The sequence below is a fragment of the Macrosteles quadrilineatus genome, unplaced genomic scaffold, assembly GCF_028750875.1.
Source record: "Macrosteles quadrilineatus isolate MER2022 unplaced genomic scaffold, UCM_ALF_1.0 Scaffold_3__2_contigs__length_128488019, whole genome shotgun sequence".
In the NCBI taxonomy this organism is placed as follows: domain Eukaryota; kingdom Metazoa; phylum Arthropoda; class Insecta; order Hemiptera; family Cicadellidae; genus Macrosteles; species Macrosteles quadrilineatus.
Genome location: NW_026542596.1, coordinates 39018820 through 39036185, shown reverse-complemented (window position 1 = coordinate 39036185; position 17366 = coordinate 39018820). Strand labels below are relative to the sequence as shown.

Here is a 17366-nt window from a genome sequence, read left to right as displayed (position 1 = left end):
TAATTCTTCTGTTAATAAATTAATTTACTTTCTTTGTATTGGTAATTTGAAAATTGATTCTATGAGGGGAGCCGTAAGCGAATTGCCCATTTTAGTTGGCCTCAAAATTTCTACGTTAGAAAAAAATTATAGTTCTAATATCCTGTTTACCTTTCAAAGATTGTGTTTTTTTAACACAGTTTCTGTCTTATTAAACCAAACCTTTATAATTCAAATAATTTGCAACAGTTAAGTTTGTTGATTGTAGATCTATACTATAAAGTAAAGAGTGATTTGCCTGCCTCAACCCGGTTATGGTTATCAATAAATGTAGCATATTTGAAATTCATTTTCATAAAATATTTCATCTCTTTTAAATGTGGTTATTCATTCAGCTGGTAAAATACAATTTACACTTTAAACATTTAAAAAGAAAAAGGTCCAGAAGCACTTGGTCCTTGTAAAATAGTAAAAACAAACTTTAGAGTGACGACTTTATGATGGAAATTGTTTTTTAGTTAACATTAGTCACTCACTATATCATAAGTTTAAACTACTCAATTTTAAATTTAGTTAATTAGAATGGCTGAAAAGGAATCTAACATTATAAAACAATGAACTCGTTTTAACTCAAAAATCAAACGGCTTACACTCTTCAGAATAATTAATGACAACGAAAATTACAATGGTTAACCGTAGTTATACGCACAAGTAATACAGAAGAAATAAGTAAATATTATTGTTGAAATTTCTTAACATTACAATAAAATTCACTGGCCATAAATGGATTCCTTGAATGAGAATATGACCTAACAATGTGAATCTGCCGTTCTATTGGCCATTTACATATTATTTTGTTCAAGCAATATGCAATGCTGTTGAATGTGGATTTGTTCTACCTCAAAGACTTTGGTCAGACAACTGGAAAAAAACACAATTGTTTGTACATAAATAAATACAAAATATATTTTTCAGCTGTCAAGAACAAATATACTTATTTTAAATACACTCAGATTTTATTGGTTTGATTGTAAAAACACAACTGTAAAAAGCATTCAATAGAAACAACATAAATTCTTAGGCTGTACCGTATAGTAAAATACATACTGTGATACTTTTGAGTACACAAAATATAAAGATTATGGGCCTTTAATCACTACTATGAGATAAACATACTCTAATGTGAATTTATCATCTTATGTACCAGCAGAAGACAACATTTATGTTCTTGACATATGGTTCTTTATTTTACTAGCTAGCTTAGCTACTTTATTTTAACTGTATTTATGTCTTGTTCATGAGCTTTATTAACAACTAACAAAACAAATCGATCCAATTATAAACAATAAACAATGGCATCTCATCTAGTGTCATAAACAATACTAAAACACAAATCATAAAATCCAGCTTAAAAGAAAATAAAATCATTTAATAGACATTTGTACGACCCAAACTATACCAATGTGTAGGCAACACATGAAACAGAAAACAAACAATGTAATGAGATGTCTACTTAGTTAATGTCAACCTTGAAGTACCTTAGTACGAATATCATTTATCATATCAAAACTTATCATACCGGGAATTCAAATTTAGACCTTCATATATTACTATTAATAAATTCGAGTTTGTTTTCACAAAGAAAAGTCCGTTCTTTCTTGCGAATCTTCCGGCTGGTATTTCCCAATTTTCGCTCTTCGTTTGACAACAATCATAACAATAAATACAGACACAAAGATTGTTGTTATGACGATATAAAATAATGTCATACTGCTTGAAGATGCCGTTACTGCTCCAGCTGTTACAGTTGCATTCTGGTAAGTCTTAGTGTTTGCCTGACAGCCGACATGTGCGTTTCGAGCATATCCTCCTGTTTGGTCAAGAAATTGCCTTAAAGTGTGCTTATAATTCGAAACAGGCCAGTAACAAAGCTACAAAAGGCATCTCACTCCATTCTACACTCATCCTTCACTCATATTTAGGTTAAAATACGCTCATAGGTGGCGTCCCCATCTCAAATGAATAATTAATATGGTAGATTGTATCCTCTTAATTTCCATGTTAATTTTGTTTCATGTATCAAACAATAAGCTGAGCAATATTTTAGAAAATTTTTAGAACTGCTATACAAATTGTTCTGTTAAATTTATTAATTTTATGTTTATATATTTTTCAAAAACTGCATCTGGTAGCCGTTTGAGCCATTTTAAAGACAATTGTGTAGCAAATAATCAAACCAAACCATAATAATGTATGGGATGAATTTTGTGTTCCATACGATATAAAAATGTAACAATACTAACAAATACCACCAAGAACAAATGCATTATTAATTTGTAGTGTTGAACTGAACTACCCTACAAGTGGGACAATAGAGGGGTTGCCGGGCTCTAGGTGAAAGTCAGCTCACGAAGTGGCAACGTCGCATCCCCTACCTCTTCAAAGGCCAGTCCTATTCTGTAATCTATTCCACTATAATGTATCCCTCAATCAAACCAATACACTACATTTTTTATCATGTAGATTGGTGTGTATGTAGATATATAAGTCATCTAAAGTGTTATTAATAAGGGTTGGCAGGCAGTGTTTTTTTGTTGTTTAGAACTCTTTAAGTAAGAAATATTTTTATATAATTCAAATTTTACTTTAACATTTTTTTTATCATTTAATATTTCATGTCGTGATCAATTGAATATAAAACAAGTTCAAAGAATATCAGCTTCATCAGGATGCAGTATTCTACCTAGATAATGTTATATTACGTACCATTGCACGTTTTGTTGTCCTCTGCTAAAATCATGTCATCTGGACACTGACATGCCACATTTATCCATGAATAAATGGTACAACCGTGTGAACATCCTGACAATCTACAGTGTGAACTGTTCAAAGGCTTCTGGGCATCTATATGGACGAGACTCCATTGGACAACGCCCTGAAAATGCAATTTGTGTAAAGTATACTTCATTTGCACATATCGTTCTATATGTGCGCACTAGACAAGTAAATGTATTGATTGGTTAAAACGAGTGGGTCTGTGTAAAAACGTCCGGAAAAATAGTTTACCTACGACCGTTTTTTAAAGTAGCCATTTCAGTCCAGTTCTTAGAATTGAAAAGTTTCACTTTACAGCTGTTTACTTTCATATCCGCATAGTTTCATTTCATATCCGCATAGTTTTCTCATATCCACACAGGTAACGGACCAATGAGGTTCAAGTATTGAGAGAAAAGAATTAAAATTGTAATGCTTCGAACGTCAACTAATCAGCTGATCAGCTGATCAGTTGACCAATTTAATTGTTGATCCGACTTGTTCATGTTGATACTCGCGTATTCTTAATTAAGTTGGTGGAAGTCCAAAAATAAATGAAATATTTGCCGAATTGTACCTGGTACAATATTATTTATGGTAAGAATGCTGCTAGCAATGTAATATTTAACGAAGTAATTACAGGAAATCAGCTGATTATACAACAAGTCGTTGCATCACTTTCAGGGGCAATGACAATACACGAAAACATAACCTCTCTAAAAAGTTATCATTAGTGATTGTTAGTAATTAAATCCAGATTGATAGTAATTAAAAAACGGTCGTAGGTAAAGTAGTGTACGCAACTCGCGTTAATAGTCTTTACGCAATCGTTGCGTAAACTACTATTTTACTTAGTTTGTTGAAGTTTAATAAAAGCTTTACAGAAGCCAGATGTTACATTATGTTGTTATGTTTGTAAGATACCATTTAAAATTTAAAATGCAACAAAAAAATTTCAAAATTTTTAAAGATATATTTTAAAATTGCAAGTGAAGTATTTTCATATAGCAAAAGGGTCATACTACTTATAAAGGAACATCAAAATTCAACAATTAATCAATCTAAAAATGCTTATTTTTACGCAAAAAATAAGGGTTAATGTTTAATATTGCCACAAGAATGTATTTGATCACGTGTATTTACATCTTATACATTTTCCCACGGGCATTTAGAGTTGTGTCTATATAAACTCTCTTATCCTATTTTCTCTAAGATGTAAAATTATAACTAACTAATACAACTATTTACCAATGGCACGAGCAATTTCTCCATTTTAACGTGGGCTTCGCCAACAGCTTGCCATTCAGTGTCGTTGGAGTAAGTCAGCCAGTAGACAACTTTGTTGACAATCTTTGGACCAAACTGCCACGCCGGGTCAGAACTTGTGTACAATTTCTTGTAGTCCGTTCCGTCGTAGTTTACACTGGCCAGGAACCTTTCATTTCTGTTATTTAGCGATTTTCCGACAGCATAGACGATCTTGCTATCGGTATCCAGAGTGATCTTGTAGATGTCCTCAACACCATCGTCAAACTGGTAAATCATCGTCTCATTGCCACCTTCCAGGGTCGTGGTGGTCAACACGTTAGACTCCAGTATGAACAGTTTTCTGTAGAAAATTAAGTTCATGAATACCAAATAGTTGAAAATATTACATTATTTTAACAATAAATTTAGATTTGATATAAATTTTAAGTAAAACAAACATTATACTATAACCTACTTCAAACTTAATCATAATAGTATTCTTTTTTTGGGAAACGGTTTAAAATTTTGCTCATTTATTAAAATCTTCTTTCAGTAACATTTAAAGAAGAACTTGTAAATAATTAGTTTATTCTATGAATTCGAAAGATTCCGAACACAAAAGCATCGTTTTTATAATTGTAACCATAGTTTGCATTTTTTTGGTAAAAGCATAGATTTTAATCAATGGTAAAAGCATATTAACTTTTACTATGTGGTTTACAAGTTACTATAACAAATTCAAACCTAAATGAAATTGTCTCAGAAACAAATCAAAACCTAAATAAAATTATTGTTTCACAAATTAGCAAACAAAAATCAGAATGAAATCTGAGAAATTTAATGAATCAAAACCAGAATACCTTTTTTGCGTTGTAATGTTTATGTGAACACGCAATAACAGGTGCAAAACACTCATTAATACTACGACTACCTAATACTCTCTTACTTTTATCTCATTAAAACACTCACATTCGCTGTGTTCATTATTTGCAAACATTTTACTTATCAATAATTGAAAACACTAAGCAATTAGTTTGATTTTATGTAAAATACAAGCGTTAAACGACGATTAATTGTTAACTAGTGTACCTGTTGCTCGAATTCGAGCAATTGCGAAGCATTACAGGCGTTATTTTAAAACGAATAACAATTATAATTTCCGATGACTTAATAAAAGTCGACTCAAACATTGTGAAATACTCACGATGTACACAACAGTTAGATATAATCAAAATTATTGTTTGTAAATATCTTATCTTTTTTCAAAAGCTGATCTTGTTTTTTAGAGCTTTCTACAAATCTTTCCCACTCATAGCCGCATTAGATTCTCTATAATAATGATTATAAATGAAGAAAAACAAACATTATTTATATTTCTTCTACTTGGTTGTATTCTATGACTTTCTTATGATACCATTGTGTGCAAATCAGCTCTTTCAATGATTGCTCAAGAAATGTAGCACAGTGTTCATTCAGTTTTATTTTTAGTAGGCCTATATCAAATTGTACAGGATTTCTCGCTTTTTTCCATTGTAATAATTACAACAACCCAAGTATCGTCTACAGATGCAATACACCAAAGAATATCATCTACGTGCAACTCGCCTACGTACAATCTCCGAAAAGTGGTAAAAAAGGCAGAAACCAACCCATACAATAGACATAAGTTAACTCCATCTATTATATTATTAAAGTGATACAATCAAATTTTATGTAAACGCTTAAGGCCATTTACCATATAAAAATATAGGCATATAGCATATCAAAATGAAGCTTAGAGTGTGTAAATTTGCCGAAAAGTATTGATATGGACGAATTCCCTAAGGGCTCTCCCCCACTGGCTGATTTCCAAAGGGCTACGCCTTGCATGTTTTGGAAGTTAACATTATTCGCTTAATTTAGTGAACAACAGCTGGCCAATGCAATTGACAATATAGTTTGTTTGTTTACATTTTTGTTTACTTATTTTTTATTTACTTTTATGTTCTTAAACGAGGTGCGGTAAATGGACAGTGAAGCTATTTCTAGCTGTTTGTTACAAGTAAGTGATTAAGGTGTTCGAAACACGATGAATATGAGATTAACAAACCATGTATGTTGTTCGTTCCAAGAGGTTATCACCGATCTTTAACATCAGGTCGCCAATTCATTGAAAAATATTTAAGTAAAGTATTAACGACGTCGTGAAAGAGAGCGGCGAGCTCAGATACAACCGTACCCACCTCGGCCACCTTAGACGTAAGGTATGAAGGTTCCACTGCTTTTGACACCCTTTCAGATGACAATTTCTCGAACTTGGGCCCTTTAAATGAAATGGGGAAATTCAAAGTTGATTAAATTAATTTCGACTTCTGTTTACCCATGAATTCGTGGGTAGAACCTCTTGTAAGAAATAATTTTAAGAGTTACTGTGATATTAGGATTTTCCACTGATTTGACAATAGAACATTATATTGCCAAACATGACACGATGCAGAAGAAAATCGATTTTAAAATCAGAAAAAACCATTGGAAATACTTAATTTTGACAAATTTAGTGAATCACAATTTAAATATTAACAGCTGTTTCATTACAAAGTAGTGTAAAATTATACATATGGTCATAATGTAAACAAATCTGCCGAGGGGACTTTAAAGGCCTCTGGGGCAGAGCCCCAAGGGAATTTCTCTTTTGATGGCTCATCTACAGACCAAGACCTTTTTTAAGAGACCCCTACCAAGTTTCTACACCCAGCCGTTCTCTGAAATTAGCTGTGACAAAAACCCGTTTTTCCCCATAAGAATAACATGGGATGGGAATTTAAAGGCCTTTGGGGCAGAGCCCCAAGGGAATTTACCACGTTTCTCTTTTGATGGCTCATCTAGACCAAGCCCTTTCTTTAGACACCCCTACCGAGTTTCTACGCCCACCCATTCTCTCAAATTAGCTGTCACAAAGAAAAACAGTTTCAAATTAATATATAGAAATACGCAACAACAGGTGTATGTTATTTCGTTGTATCAATGGTCTAATGGAATGACAAATAAACTGACGAAATAAACAGCTGATCGTAGTTGTGGTATCTTTAAGTGTTGCCAACTTGTTTTCAAGCATAGACATATTATGTGCCTAATACAATCACACTTTTTTGTGTTGGTTGGTTGAAATTGAAGTGCGGAAAAGTAAAATGAGTGCGACAAAGTTAAATGAGTGTGGCAAAAAAAATAATTTAGGAATTAGCTACTTTGCGTCCCACTATCAGTGCATGAAAGCATGCATAGTCAGGTATCTCAAGGAAAATATCATTATATGGATACTATTTACTTAGGAAGGTACCTTACTACGTTTACCATTGTTTTTTTGATTGAGAGAACTTTTCTTTTAATTTCATTGTGCTACTGCAAACATTATCGATTTTAATTAGTAGTTAGAAATTAATTGTACAATAGCGTTGACTTAATAGATAAAGTTTCTTTATTTCACAAGTAATACAAACCTTTAAATGCCTATATAGTTTTCTATCAAACTGTAAGATTACAGAAAGACTCATTAGGCTAACTTAACTTAACAATTACTTTAAACAAAATTAATTTACTTTTTAAATGGATCGACATCAATGCTTTGTATAGGATTTGACTTTGTTAGAAGAGTTTTATTGTATTCATCTTCCACATCCACGACATTGAGGGACGACTTTATTTGTTCGCGACCATTCGGCTCACACGTCCAATATAAATTGTCGTTGATCCAGTCTAATACCAAGTTGCTAGCCTTTAGACATTTGCCAAACTTAATTCGGAACGGCATGTAAGGATTGTCAGAATTGCAGATTTTATGACATAACTTGCTCCTACGGCACCTAAAATAAACATAATCATTTTAAGATCCACTCTGTTTTAAAATTGTAAAACAATTGTAAATAATAATAATATTCCATTTTCATATGATATACCAGGTATATTGAAATAAGAAATCAGTTACAACAAATATACAAGGGTTTCTCGCCTAAAGTGAACCAATAGCTAACTTTCTTATTATGAGTTATATAGTTAACTTCTTATGGAGCACTCCCATGTATTTTGTAAGATATTTTTTGGGGTGGTTTCAAATGTTTTTAGCATGTCCGCCATTTTCCAATATGGCCGCCAACTATGATTATTTCTTGATGTATTCGATGATTGTTTTGGAATGTAAATGCAATTTAAAAACGTTTGAATTCGTGACATTTTTTCTAAAAAGCTACTCGTTTAGGAGTTACAGCGTGGTACACTGTATTGGTTCACTTTAGGTGAGACACCCTGTTTAGATAAAAGTATAACTTAATAAAGAAAAAGTAATAACTTACCATTCTTCCAAGTTGGTGGAATTGCATGTATGAGGCTCTGATTTGTCAACGATTTTAGTCCTGAAACACAAGAAAATTATATAGTTTTGTAAAGGCTAATTTATATTCGGTGTTCTGAAAAAACATTGATGTTTATTTTACTAATTTCAAATGTTAATATAAATCTAAATTAAAATATACTACATGATAAAATAAAAATATGATATATATTTCAGTCATAGCTATAAATACACTTTTTAGCAATCTATATATATAATTCTGTAAGACCAAATTTTTACCAGAAAATTGTGGACGTCTGGTAAGTCGCAGAAAAGTGGGAGCGGTCTTAAATTAAAGGTCTTGACCCCAGGGACTCGGGAAAAATAGCAGAATTCCCATAAAGTTGCCAGAAAACGAGATATAACGTAAAATATCCACCATAAGAAATGCATGGGGACTGAAAAACGTCTGCATTCTATCAGCTGTTACTTATTTATTTGCAATGTTTACATTGATTCCGAAAGTCAATGTTGGTAAACAATGTTTCAAAATGAATTGTGTTTAATTTTTTGTTTTTCGTTTTTATAATGAGTGAACTAACTAGACAGGGTAGGGAAAGACCTGCAAGACGTGGAAGAGTGTCCAGGAATTAAACAGACTTAAGAAATGCAAAAGAGAACGTCATGTAGGGCCTAACTGTGAAAGAAATCCAGAAGCTGTTTTACAACCTGTCTTTAGAAGAACACTGGAAAATGAGTTGAGTGTTGCTTCTCACAATCTAGATCCTCCTAAAGCACTTGCATGCATTGTGGCGCATTTCACTTCGCAGAGGAGGCCACAAATGGACATTTCAACGCATGTTGCCAAAATGGACATGCCACAACCACAATTAAAGGACGAACTAAATGAACTGTTTTTACATGATTCGAACTTCATAAAAAACATGAGGCTAATAATAATAATAATAAGGCTTTACAACAGTGCAATGGCTTTTGCGTCGCTTTCCGCTACACAAAAAGATATTCCGGGAAATGGGCCTTACTGTTTTAAAATTCAGGGATAAATTCATAGATATATTTCAGACTTACTACCGCGAAATGGAAGAGTTGCCCTCATAATAATTAATAATAATATTAAACTTTACATTTGGTTCTCAAAATGGAAACTATAACAGAATTCGTAGGATTACAAAACAAATCTTCAATTTTAAACTAGAAAAGATGTGCAATGTTTGGCGATTGCATTACACGGTGAGTACAGAAAGTGACACTTTGGAAAAGCGAGTTTAGCATCATCCGTAAACCTCTGTTACAATCATCCACTGCAGTTGTGATTTTTTTACTTTACACTTTACACAATCGCCATTGAAGCGCCGTCAATGAGTACCTTGTTTGTAAGCTATTGGCGACGATCATTAAGTGTCTCAGCCATATACAACACTGATTCAAGGTATTTTTTCTGGTTATCAAAACTCAAGAACAATTGTATACACAAAGAATTTCTGGTTCCTGATCTGGATGATGCCTAGTTATTTAATTTCATTTACGGTTACATATGATATTGCACTTAATTAAATCCATTATGTAAGAAAAACGTTTTTTATCTCACTTGTAACGTTGACAACGAAATCGTAAAGGTCTTCCGGGGTCGCAGCAACACCCGCGATCACCCACTGCAGTACTGTAGTAATTATTTACTTGATAGAACAGCGATCGAAACGCTGTTAAATCTCGATTGTAGGCTATTAGTGGTGATTATTTAAAAATTTAAGTTTCCCAGTCTTATACAACACTGATTTGCTGTATTTTCCCTGGTTATCAAAACTTAAGTTGAATTTTATAGACGTAGAATCTGCAGGTTCTTGACCTGGATGTGGATGATGATTATTTTAATTTGCAGTTAACATTATAGTACTTGCGATCGATTAAATCCGTTATGCAAGACAAAAGGTCAATTAACGTACTTGGTTCCTCAATGAATGGTTTTCGATTTTCGTACTTAATGTGATTGGAAATGTTGCAGTATTTGTAAACAAAATATAATGTAAACAATTAAACATATCAGTAACAGCTAGAAGTGAGAATTGATCCAAACAGCTGTTCGTTATTTCATAAAATGTAATAGTAAACATTAGGAGAAAACTTGACAAAAATCGAACAAAATTGGGTTTTTAATGGTTCGTTATAATTTTTCAAAAGTAGTTAGGCCATATTTTAATAGCCAAAGACACTCTCGCCAATTCAGTGAATACAGAAAAATAATTGGAATCTTGATCTGTACTCTAGTTTTCAAGAAGTAGGCCGCGTAAAATGACATTTTGGCGTTACAGACGGGGCCACAGAATGGACAGACAAACAGACATACAGACAGAAATTGAGATAAGACTCGTTTCGGCTTTCTTAGGCTATGAAACGTCAAAATAACAAAAAACTGCATGATTCTAAGCAATGTACAGACAAAACTTTAATTTTATTTATATAGAAGATGATCACTAGCATTAAAAGGTTACAAAATGTACCAAAAGGGTGCAGCACTATTAAGTTTCAAATGACGACTATTACAGTTGCTAATTTCAACCAAGCAGCTGTGATACAAAATTAGAACTGTCAAAGTAGGATTGTTTACAGTTATGTTTATGTTTTTAATTTAATAAATATTTTTTAATAGTGAGTGAATAAGGAGTTTTATTTTTAAGTGCGTAATTCATTAACTTATTGTCTTTTTTTTCAAAATGTTTATAAAAACCTATTGAACTTGTACGGTTTATTTCCCAAAAAATAATGTCTGGGAAACGAAAGTAGCCACTTAATATTTTAAGTTAATACTTTTAATGGATTACTAAAAGTTTATCTACATACAGCAGATCTATGGAATATTAATTATTCTCTTAAGCGTTCTCTTCCCATTGCGGAGCATAGATGTTTACTTTCACCAACTGTTTTGTAGATTTGAATAATCACAACATTCTGTATTAGCATTGACTATTGGATACAGAAGTTATAGTTGTTGTATTAATAGTCAAAGGTATTAGTCATTATTTGAAATAGCGCCACACTGTTTCCACAGAATGCAGCACAGAAAATAATTTTACTTTTGAATAAGTCCAAACTCCAAATATATTAAACCCAAATCGCAGCACACCTGTGCACTTAACAACGTTTAAATTCTCCATTATTAAATATGTAAACATAAAAAGTAAAATCCTTTATCAAAGTGTTGTAAACAATAAAAGGGATGGCAATGCCTTAATATTTTTATCTTTTGTTCTATACCCACACAATCTAACATAAGTGAATAATAACCACGCGTGCTATCCAAATGCTAGGTATTCAAATGCTCCCCAAATTGTCATTACCCGCCACATTACTGTCTTTAAAAGAAGGAACTCCAATAATACTAATGCGATATTAAATCCACCCAAGCTGTTCAACGGATTCAGACTGACGATAAATAATTTTACTTATACAGTTCTAATGAATTCAAACGGGGCGAAGCCCGTGAACAGCTAGTTGAATATAAAATGGCAATTTTATTGTTTCAATTTTATCAAAATATTGAATGAATATAAAATAAAATAAAATGAATGTCAATAAAAATATGTTTAAAATACCTGACTATTTTGTGATCAAATGGGTTGGGACTTTGGAAAATCCCGTAAATATTTTCAGTTAGTAGGCTGTATGTAACGGCGTTGGCTCCTTTTTCGTATTGTAGAAGAGTTTTGACAGTTTGACTGATCGGATCCACAGCGTGTACGCCTCCTTGGTTTGCGATGAGCACTGTGTGATGAGCTGTCACAGCTGAAAGTAATAGTATTATAATGTTCTGTAAAAATAATCCATTAATTTAATTGATAAGACCGTAATTTACCTCGATTTCGTTTGATTCGTAATACATCATCTAAGGATGGATCACGACGGTTTCGTCGTCTATGTCGCCTTCTTCGGATCCTTGTCAAGAATATTAATCTTTTCTCATACTGAGGAAATAAAAAACATTAAACACGCATACACCAACATGTTGTAAAATAAATATTTGACTACTGTGGCCACCGGTATATACTGCGATGATGTGTCCGGACTCCTATTATTTCTATTTGATCTTTACTGTGTTTTATGTTTTGACGACCTCAAATACTAGTAAAGATTAGATTCTCGACAAGGATCCGAAGAAGGCAACCTAGTCGCCGAAACGATCGTTATCAACCCTTAGAAGATGCATTAGGAATCACGAGACAAAATTTAAATAGATTAACCACTTCTTCATATTTAAAAGTGATTCTAGAACACAAAAAATACATTAATCAAACAACAAGAGTTGTCTACATTGTCATATAACTTTAAACTAATTTAATACATTGTTATGTATATTGCAAATATTTTTGTACAGGGATCATAATATTATGTTATGTCTGTTTTTTGCGAAATAAATGATATTTTGATTTGATTTGTTATCTATTTTGTGCAAGCCAAAATTTTATCAGTTCACTTTAGCCCATTGTTTTTATAAATTGTAAAAATAAACTTTACGTATAAGGAGCATATGAGAACAGAATGTCGATCTAATTCATTGTCTTTTACCTCGTAGAAACTGTTTGTCAACGACTTAAGGCTGTGACAAAACATTTTTATTAGTATTTAAAATTAAAATATTTTTATCCTTCAGATAGAACTGGACATTAGGAAAGTCAGCAAAAACTACAACGTATATACAACAAACAAAACAAACGTACGTAATTTAAAAGGGAAAAAAGTATTACTTTAAACTATAAAGTTTTACATTTTATTTTTTGGAATCTGCAACTACATAACTAATAGCTACATATTTATAACATACGCCAAGCAAATTTGGCTGTGTAAATACTTGTTCACAAATGTATCAAACAGCTGCATAGATCGTGCTATGCTGCCCATAGAACGTTTGATTTTTTTGATAAATTAAATTTTACTTCCCTAAGTATATAATGTACTACACAAATTAATTATTTTATGAGTTAAAATTTGTATTTACCACCCTTCTCAACCCCCTCTTGGAATGAGAGAAAATTATTTACATACGCACTTTGTGACCTGACCATGTAAGCTTTTTAACAGAACCTTTCTGGTTTAAGGCCAATAAATTGTTAAAATTACCTGCGATCAGAGAAACCTCCAAAAGAAATCGTCCTATGAACATGATTCGTCGGGGCTACCACAGACCGGAGTGGTCTAGTCGCGGGTTCAATCCTTACTAACTTGCGTTGCCATAACCGTATCAGTTTATGTAGGCTGTAATGGCTCATGGGCTTCCTGTTTATGATGATAAGATGGAAACTATAACCTCACACATTTTGTGTTTCATCTAAATTATTATAAATTGATTTTATTGATTTTATATTGATTTTTGAATATTGATTTTATACAGGGTGTTCATTTGAAAACTTTCCATATCTGTTGTGTGCAAAGGTAAGGCTTTTAACACTTGTTTGTTCTCATTTCCCCCTAATTTGGACATGCCAAATCCAATAAAATTATTTTCAATTTCGAAAAATGCCCCAAAAGGGCCCAATTTGGGGGGTAGGGGTGCTTTTTGAGAAATTTTCAAATGTAAACATGGGTTGTGTGATACATCAATTTAAAGGTCTAATCACCCCGACTATTTTGGTGCAATAAAAATGTCATTATCTTTAACCGTATTTACAGGGTGGGTCAAAACGTTTTTCAAAAGGACTTTGAAGTTAAGTGCCGTATTACCCGAACTACTGAACGGAACAGCGCCAAATTTCTTTCCAAGCTTATTCTTAATCTACTCTTTAAGATAACTTGTAATAAGGGCATTTTCCATGTTATCTTCTAATTTTTAAAAAATCTCAAATTTTAAGAATAAAAGAAAGGTGAAAACTCAAAATTCTTAAATAGCAAGGTATAACATATTTCATACCACGTGAAAGGTACTTTTTTAACAAACATTTTACGTATTTAAGTTTTCTTTCTATCTCTTACCGTTTAAAAATTGCAGTAGAAAAACTGAATTTTCTATGGTTAAATTATAACTAGTTTTCTAACAAAACACATTGCACTTTGCTCAACGATGTATTATGATTAATTACAAATTGATCAACTACTTTTACTTGTGTCAGTTCATCTTGGACCCTTCATCCTGTTTTTTTCTCATTGGGAACTGAGCCAGTTTCAGAAATTTCTAAACCAAATCATTTACAGCTTTATTACTTAAGGTCTTACCTGGATATTTATTGTTAAACACTTTGCAGTTATCCTGAAACACTTTTGTTCTGCCCAATAAGTAAAAATAAAGTCTATTTTTTTAAGTGTACACCATATTCGATTAGATGCTACAGAAAATAGTACTTTTTGAAATTAGTACTACCGTTGACTAGTCAATGGTACTACAGAAAGCAGCCCACATGTAGGTTGTCCTCATCAGCTATAAGACTTGTTTTTCACAAATTAAAACGTAACGACTTGTTTGTCAATCAGGGTATCAATAATTATGAATTGTTTCCTTCAGTTAATGCACCATTAAATGTGTCTAGAGACGAATTTTGGCTGTTTTATTAGAAAACTAGTTACAATATTACTATGGAAAATTCAGTTTTTCTACTGCAATTTTTAAACGGTAAGAGATAGAAAGAAAACTTAAATACGTAAAATGTTTGTTAAAAAAGGACCTTTCACGTGGTATGAAATTTGTCATACCTTGCTATTTAAGAATTTTGAGTTTTCACCTTTCTTTTATTCTTAAAATTTGAGATTTTTTAAAAATTAGAAGATAACATGGAAAATGCCCTTATTACAAGTTATCTTAAAGAGTAGATCAAGAATAAGCTTGGAAAGAAATTTGGCGCTGTTCCGTTCAGTAGTTCGGGTAATACGGCACTTAACTTCAAAGTCCTTTTGAAAAACGTTTTGACCCACCCTGTAAATACGGTTAAAGATAATGACATTTTTATTGCACCAAAATAGTCGGGGTGATTAGACCTTTAAATTGATGTATCACACAACCCATGTTTACATTTGAAAATTTCTCAAAAAGCACCCCTACCCCCCAAATTGGGCCCTTTTGGGACATTTTTCGAAATTGAAAATAATTTTATTGGATTTGGCATGTCCAAATTAGGGGGAAATGAGAACAAACAAGTGTTAAAAGCCTTACCTTTGCACACAACAGATATGGAAAGTTTTCAAATGAACACCCTGTATTTTACTCGTAAATAAGTTTACATTTAAATATCTATATATGTTTTATAGCGTATCAAAACTCATTGGGGTTCACAATACACATTTGAAAATATAGTAAAAATGTTTTAATTGAAACGAAACAGCAGAATATTATACTAGGTGCATAAGTTGAGTAAAAATGTAAAACTTAGTTTTTTTTTATTTTGACAATTTCTTCTTATAAAATGTTTTCCCAATCAGTTATAACCCATCTTGTAGTTTTCCAAATCTTACGTAATGTCAATCTACGAATAGGTTTCCTATCGGTACTTGCATAAATTGGTTCTTATACAGGGTGAACAACTTAACTGTGCCACCATTGGTATCCAGAAACTATTTTGAGAACACATTAAATGGGGAACAGTCTACAAGGAAAATATAATACCCCGCCGCAGCAAACCTGCAGACTTAGCGAATTTCCAGCCTGATTGGATTTAAACTAAAATGTCTCCTTAAAAATATCACATTTATTCCCTATTTAAACAGAATTAGTTTAATGAGTACTTAGGTTTGCTGCAACTAATTAATGTATTTTCCAAATTTGATCAAAATATGTTCATAAACAAGCAAACTACAACAGTTGACTTATTCTTCATAAGAATAACATGGGAATTTTAAAATTAATTTTTTTTTTTTAATTTTATCCGTAACAATTAGGCGCATAGTAACGCTTCAATATACTAAATTATTTTTTTTAAGCTCTACAAAATGGTTTAAAAAGAAATTGTGAAATTTTGTGTTTTTAGGGATAAAAATGGGAAAAACCTATTTTACCCCATAAAACCGCCCATAAACCCCCATTCCCATAGTCCGATCATGCTGGTTCGCGAACTTATTCAATTCTATCCCGCCTTACACCTTCAAACCAAATTTTATCAAAATCGGACAAAAATTACTCAAGTTATCGTGCGGATGGACACACACACACACACATATATATATATATATATCTTGATACAGATATATAAAAAATTGAACGAATGGTGTTTTTTGGCCTCTGGGAACATCAAAATTAAAAAGTAAATCGGTCCTGGGCTTAGGTCGTACCATGAGACCTACGGTAATAGGTACTTCCCTATAGGGAAATTCGCTAAAATAGAATAATTCTTACAATATGTGTTAAACAATAATGGTAGTGTATTTACTACGAGAAACTTTCGATATTAAAATACCTACCATCCCATGTTAGTTAGTGTAAAAGTAAAAGCAGAAGGAATAAAAAGTAGTGTGTATTTTTGTGAATAAAATGTGTGGGCCGAATGTTTGATGGTTCATATTTTCTATTTGTATAAGCGTATAACAAGTAATTTTGACTAAGCTGGTTAAAGCCTAAGTACTAATTAATTATAAACAAACTAATGATTTTATCCTTCATAAACATATTTCAAGTCTTCATCAAAAAATAGTTAACAGAATAAAAAAGTTAGTGTGACATTCAGTAAACTACAATAATGGGGCGATTCTTACGCCTATAAAATATATGAATATGTGTGCACTTATAAATAATTACTCCAAAACTTTACATCACAAAGTTATAGCAAAGTAGCTATAGAAATAAGGGGATTTGAGCCTGACTTTTTAGGGCAAAGGTTGTGTGTTATTACCACTAAATTGGCTTCTGAGGTATGGTATATCTTTGAAAATAATTCATGGTAACTCCAAGCATTTTTAATTTTTTTAATCTTTTGTATGGTAGTTTTCCCATAAAATAACGGAAAAATCAGATAAAAAAAACAGTTTAAACAATTAATTTTTATTAACATTTGGTATGTTATTGTCCTTTAAACTCCTAACAAAAAGGTAC

The 17366-nt window shown here is 32.1% G+C and overlaps 1 protein-coding gene across 1 annotated transcript; it reads right to left on the bottom strand.

Annotated features, from left to right (window-relative positions):
• Positions 1 to 930: 930 nt before the first annotated feature.
• On the bottom strand, positions 931 to 13566 carry LOC128990263 (low-density lipoprotein receptor-like). Its single transcript, XM_054412577.1, has 7 exons — positions 13478 to 13566; positions 11956 to 12145; positions 8367 to 8426; positions 7617 to 7880; positions 4042 to 4402; positions 2746 to 2914; positions 931 to 1849 (listed from the first exon to the last, which is right to left on the bottom strand). The coding sequence occupies exons 1-7, from the start codon at positions 13518 to 13520 to the stop codon at positions 1614 to 1616; spliced, it is 1323 nt and encodes a 440-aa protein (XP_054268552.1). The 5' UTR covers positions 13521 to 13566; the 3' UTR covers positions 931 to 1613.
• Positions 13567 to 17366: the final 3800 nt, after the last annotated feature.

What these genes read in the sequence shown, in the direction of transcription:
- LOC128990263 (XM_054412577.1), bottom strand. Translation starts at nt 13,520, where the DNA reads ATGTTCATAGGACGATTTCTTTTGGAGGTTTCTCTGATCGCAG. An exon ending in GGAGGTTTCTCTGATCGCAG is followed by an intron (nt 12,146 to 13,477) that starts GTAATTTTAACA and finishes TATTACTTTCAG; the next exon opens with CTGTGACAGCTCATCACACA. An exon ending in GATGTCGATCCATTTAAAAA is followed by an intron (nt 4,403 to 7,616) that starts GTAAATTAATTT and finishes AATTTTCTACAG; the next exon opens with AAAACTGTTCATACTGGAGT.